Below are 6,318 nucleotides of genomic sequence, written 5' to 3' on the forward strand. Positions count from 1 at the left end.
CATTTGCACATAATCTCTTCAAAATTTTATTATTTTGATTCAGTATCACGTCATYGTACCAGATTCGTCTTAATAAATAAAATTTGAGTAATAAACATTTTTTTGTGACTTTGACACTGACGAATGCCTATAAAAACCAACACGTCTGGAGCACGAATGATTAAAACACTTATTGCCGCCAAAAATGTAGCTATTGTTGACCAAGCGCTMGCGGGTATCAAGCAATTTGGCAATCAAGAGGAACTTGAAAAACACAACTGCGCGTACGTAAAGCGTTAAATGCATAACAAAACGAAAGTAAATAACTCATTTTGACCATTCAAATATCATTTATTACAACGCACGCTCGACGTCAGGCGCCGCGGCATTGAACTCTTAAACTTTTAGCGAACATTTGCGTCCACCTGTTAGTTGCAAATGAGAGCGAAGCAATAAAAACAAGAAGGCTATAAAAACATAAAAAAAAAAAAAAAAAAAAAGAAAAGAAAAAATTATAAAAAAAATTAAAATTAAAATAAAAGACCTACTCAATTACGTATTTATTTCCTTTTGAATTCATTATCACATTAGCAATTACAGTTACTCATATGTTGTTGTCCGTTTTTTTTTACAATTACAGAGGGCAAAGCCATGGCCACCGCCTATGATTGCAAATTCATCGAAACCTCGGTGGGCATTAATCACAATGTCGATGAGCTGTTGGTCGGTTTGTTGTCGCAGATACGTTTGAAATTGGAAAATCCGGAAAAATCAAGGTGAGTTGACGGCGAAAGCGGAATAATTGAAACGAAAATGCTGCACTTGAGCGGCAATCAGCTGTGCGTGTGTGTGTATGTGTGTGCATACACATGTGGTCTAAGTGAAAAAAAAAAGAAACAACAGCCTGGTGTGCGTTCAAATCAATTTTAATTACATTGTCAAAGCCAAGGGTGATGGCAACAAAAGCAAAAGCAAAGTAAGAGAAAAATTAATGAAAAGCGCAAAAAAATCTTAATTGCCAAAGTGCTGTGCTGTGATTGCAGCAGCAAAGCAAGAAAAATGGCAAAAAATGGATTCACTTTAACTAGTTACTCATACATGCATGTATGTGTGTGTTCGTGGGCATTAGCTGAAATTTGAAATCAACGAAAATTGGAAATGGAAATATGCACGAAAGCAATTAAGCCAATTCAGTAGCAGCTCACCGTGTGTCAGAGGTCGCCATGTTCGAGCAATTCATTAATTGCGCCCTTAAATGGATTGCATTGTGGCCCAGCTAAGCGCGCGTCTGGAAAAAATAACTTTTTTCTACTTACAAATGCAATACATAGACATAAATATATACATACATACATACATACTACAGAGTGCCGTAAGTGCTGTCTACTGTGCCGTCACCCTGACTTTGCTTTGTTCTATGCTAGTCTGTTGGCGCTTTTCTTGTTTCACTTTGCTACATTTGGAAATTTCAATACTCCACTTTAGCTCATTCKTTTGCTTACTTATGCACGACCCTACCTCTGCTCAAACAATTTTATTTACACAYTACCCACCGATTTATATTCATCACTTTTGTATTCTGCTTTGCAGGGATCTATTCCGTAAACGTTCGATACGTAAGTCGAAGCGTCGCGCCTGTTCACCGCTCGGTGGCGCCTGTCTCACCGGTGGCACTAACCCCAACACACCGTTGGGACCAATGAATAATGTCATTTCCGATGTGAATACACCGCCTGGCAGTGCACAAAGCAGGTGAGTAAGTGATGCTGAGACATCTGTCTAGTGAAATTATATTTATTAGGGTGGYACTATAMAAWTTKTTTGTAATAGTTAATTTTTTTGTTRTAATTAAAAGTAAGGTGGGCTTAATAAATACTATTTGAGATGTTTAGATAAGCACAGTTATGTATGCAAAAATAAGTGAAAACGTTAACAAAGAGTATCCTGAACAAATAAAAAAAAATAATGTCCATATAAAGACTAGATTTTGTTTGGTTAGTTTAACTATTTGCCATGGTTGTTCGATCTCAAATTATTTTTCGGAGTTTATAGGTTAACTTAGCTAAMATTATCTGCCAACTTTCGTGAAGCYAACTCGTAAAATGAAAAAATCGTGCATCCATGCTCTTAATTCTGATCTCTTATTTCGTTTGGCAGCTGTATGCTATAGTGAACCGATCTTAACAATTTCTTTGGATGTTATACCATTACCACAGGCAATAACTCATGACAATTTTGTTGAATATAACTCGTCTAATAAAAWAGTTTTCATACAASGGYTTRAATTTGATCGATCAGTTTATATGAYAGCTATATGMTATAGTATTCCAATCTGAAAAATATCTTCAAAGATTGTAGTGTTGTGTTCGAAAATAAGACATGCGAAATTTTTTGCAGATATCTCTTCAAATAAATAAGTTTTCCATTCAAGAACTTTATTCCGATCGTTCAGTTTATATGGCAGTTATATGCTATAGTGCTTCGAAATCGATGGTTTCGACAAATGAGCAGTTTCTTGAAGAGAAAAGATCGTGAGCAATTTTTCAGTACCATATTTCAAAAACTAGTTCGCATATATACAGACAGATTTACAGATGGTCACTATTAAGTCAACTTAGCCTGTCATGCTGACCCTTTCTGTATATAAGTACATTTTATAGGTCTTTGGTTGCTTCCTTTTGAGTATACAATGAACATCCCTATTGAATGCCAAAGACCATAATGAATACCAATTACTATAATAATATAATCAAYGAGAACGGAAAATAGTTTTGTGGTTAGAAACTTTTTTGGAAGATAGCATGCCGAATATAATGTATTTATGGTAATGGAAAAGTATTTTGAGTTAGCAAAGCTGGCATATTACAACTTGTAGTTGAAAAAAAAAAAAAAAATATGGACATTGAAACCTTTTTATGGTTGGAGTAAAAGTAATTGGCAACGGCACATTCTAGTTTAGAGGATGTTATTAAAATTTATATTTAAAGCTAGCCTAGCTAGCCTCGAGCGTACAAGTTCTCAAGGTTGTATCTCCGTTACTATTTCTCGGCTCAACTTGAAAATGTTTTTGAAACCCGTAAACCCATGTAACCGCTTAACTATCATACTTTTTATGAATAAAATAAGCTAAACTCAAAATGTGTTTGGTTCACAATTTATAAATATTTTCTTCGKACCACCTTGTGCTACACAACTTTTRAAACTACCACAAAAAATATACAAAATAATACTAATTATATTTTCTTGTCCTTTCAGCCCKCGCAAATACCGTGGCTCTCGCACATCGACCAGCCTAAAGGTGAAAGGTCTCTTGGGACGTGTTTGGGCGCGAGACTCCAAATCGAAGAGTTGCGAGAATCTGCATGTTTTGTAAGCASTCAACGCGCCTGTTCTAATTGTCCGCTCAAACATGCCGCGCTAAGCGTGAATGCTGCGTGAATGTGTTGTTGTTGTCTTTCAAATGTATAAAGTTGAAATATAGTTGGGTGCGTGCGTCAAGAGCCGGAGGAATTAAAAATTACTGGAAATTTTGGAACAAAAGTAAACATAATTAGATTTTTGCAAGCAGTCGCTAGACACACATACATACATACCCAGCAAAAGTACTGCAAATTATAAGAATTTAAGTGATAAGTGTGAGAAAAAAGTAAACGGAAACCGTATGCGAGTAAATCATGAAAGAAGTAAGCGTATGTTTCATTTTTAATTTTTTTATTGGTTTTTTTTTTGTGTAAATAGTAGTAATTATATACTTATTGTAATTAAATTAAGTAAATTTTGTAGCAATTATCGTATTATGTCTGTATTTTTCACGAGTAGTATTGAGAATTGTAACCGAAGAATGGTAACTACTAATAAAGTGTTTACACTACACACTATACACATACACATACATATAAACATGCATACAAACACGACGAAAAAATGAGTAATTTATATTTTTAGTTGGTGATTTTTGTAGTTTTGGTAACTGATTTTTTAAATGTATTATTTTAGTATTTAACTACATGCAAATATGTATGTACATAAGTTGATTGTAACTGTATTTAATATAAAAAATATATACTGMATATTGATACTTGAAAATTAATTTGATTTTTTATTTATAATTTTTTAGTCTTTTAGTAAAGTTGAGTAATTTTTTTGTTATTAATTGTTTTTTTGGAAATATTTTTTTCAGCTAATTTTGTTAACAATATTTCTATTATTACTTCAGTTAGTTGATTTTTCGTATGTTCTCTTTATTTCCAATTATTTTAACAGTAAAACATTTAAGCGTTTTGCAATTGGCGCGGGTTTGGCATTGGTTTGTGTGTCACATTTAACTGACCAATTGAARAATTAAACATTTTAATAATGAAAATAAAAAAAATAAAAAATAGTATTTAGAAAACTATCAAATCCGTCAGAATTTATAATGAAAACCATTTTTTTAGAATTTCGTACCGTTTATATAGATGTCTTAGTACATACACCAGGCCACGTGTAATTTTTGTAGTCATATGTAAATTACTTATCGGAAAACATGTAGYTTGTAGTGTCATTTTTCAATAGCAAAAAAAAATAAAAAATAAAAAATTGTATGGCTATTATAACACAAAAGTTTTATGGAGCAGTCTACCGTCGTTAAAGTGAAACTGGGTTGCGTTGCTGCTTTTCAACTTAAGCATATTTTATAAATAAATAATGCAATTATAGTTTATTTTTTCATTACATTAAATATGCATTAAATTTATATTTATATTGGATATCATATAGTGCCGATGAAAATTGTATAGATTAATTTATCTCATCGAAAGAAACCAATTCTCATGTTAGGTTAAGTTGATATTTCAGCGTGGCGCTGGAGTCATACTCAGTGTTTTTTTGTGAAGCCAAAATAAAGCACTTATTGACCTCGTAAATTCATGTTGCCCTTACAAAACGAAAGAAAAAAGAAACCAGACCCAACATACTACTAATAGAGCAATTAAGCGAATTTTCACAATTTAACCGCTAATTGTTCTCAATTTAGCTACAAATTATTCTCAATACACATATATTTGGCTCGATGAATTAGTATTGATTTCTTGAGAACAAGTAGAGAATTTTCGGAACTTCACCGCTAATTATATTCYATTAGCAGCAATTAACTAATTGCTCCACAATTGTTAACAATTTGTCACAAAATGTTTCAGTTAACTATTTACTCGATTAKTAGTTAAATTGACAGAAATTTCTGWAGAAAGTCGCTATGCAACCCTGTGAGGTGTGTTCACTGACACGAGGGTAACATATGTACAACGAGGAAAAAGTTGTCACCAATGTCWACAAATAACTCAAATTATATAAATATCCTTGAATACAGTAGCTTTTCATTACAGCCGGTGCAGTGACTTTTGTCTCAAATCTTTCGTCAGAACAAAGTCAAGTACTAATCGTCCATATTTAAAGGTATGCGACCGCGATGAGTCAATTTATATCTCGATTGTCTYAGCTAACTGATCTTTTTGAATATGGTGAAGGCAATAAAATATTAAATTTTTAATTCAATACCAAGAGACCAGAGAAACAAGTCATAGAGTTCCTGGACAGTGGTCTACCAGGCTAACCTACACAACAATAATTTTTGGTTGAGATGATTTTTTGTTTACTTTTTGTCTGATCCTGAAACAAAAGCTTATACTTCCAAGCTGATTGTATTTTCAAAATTTTTGGCAATCAGAAAAATTTTTATTGATCTTAAAAAGACAAAACAACACTATAGACTCATGACTTTCCATGAGACTTAAACCAAAAAAAAAATTTTTTTTTCAAGCGTGAAACCAACAAAAAACATCAAAACAGCCGTTCCCATTCTAATTGCAATGACTCTCAGATTTCACAACTGTCATAGAAACGGCTTAAGCATATGTGTGTGAGCCTCATTTTTCTTCCAACACTACTCGATGTACYGTTAACCATTAGCCGTTCACGTTGGCCGATAACACCAGTTTATGATGTTTATGTACAACAATCTATTAAATGAACAACTCTATTGACCGGACCGGAAGACTGGTCCMGCCAGCGTCTGCTTATGGAAGATTTCATTGTACTAGGTTTGTTCCTGAAATKCGTTTAGCTCTATTAACCGGACAGAAAAGATGGTTCCGGGATTGTGCAAGCAATGCGTTTAATATCGGGTTAATCTAAATATAATTAGCAATATTCGCTGATATTCGGTTTTCATATAGAAGTCTTGCCTATCTTCTTTACCTTTAATAAATGCCATTCAATAWGCTTTAGGATCAAATTTGATCCGGACTGGTCCAAATATGTAGGGACCAAACTCTAGTCAAACATATAAAATGTTGTAAAATA

The 6,318-nt window shown here is 33.2% G+C and overlaps 1 protein-coding gene across 2 annotated transcripts in view; it reads left to right on the plus strand.

Moving 5' to 3' along the window:
- The window catches only part of LOC108969638, a 64,176-nt gene extending 60,255 nt beyond the window's left edge, over positions 1-3,921 (plus strand). For both annotated transcript variants that reach the window (XM_018934489.1, XM_018934498.1), the window contains 3 exons: positions 620-755; positions 1,570-1,731; positions 3,235-3,921. In XM_018934489.1, coding sequence (XP_018790034.1) covers positions 620-755; positions 1,570-1,731; positions 3,235-3,352 — 416 coding nt within the window. In that variant the 3' untranslated portion in view covers positions 3,353-3,921. The remainder of the gene's footprint in view (positions 1-619; positions 756-1,569; positions 1,732-3,234) is intronic.
- The last annotated feature ends 2,397 nt before the right edge of the window (positions 3,922-6,318 follow it).

The sequence above is a fragment of the Bactrocera latifrons genome, unplaced genomic scaffold, assembly GCF_001853355.1.
Source record: "Bactrocera latifrons isolate USDA-ARS-PBARC rearing strain unplaced genomic scaffold, ASM185335v1 scaffold_105, whole genome shotgun sequence".
NCBI lineage: Eukaryota > Metazoa > Arthropoda > Insecta > Diptera > Tephritidae > Bactrocera > Bactrocera latifrons.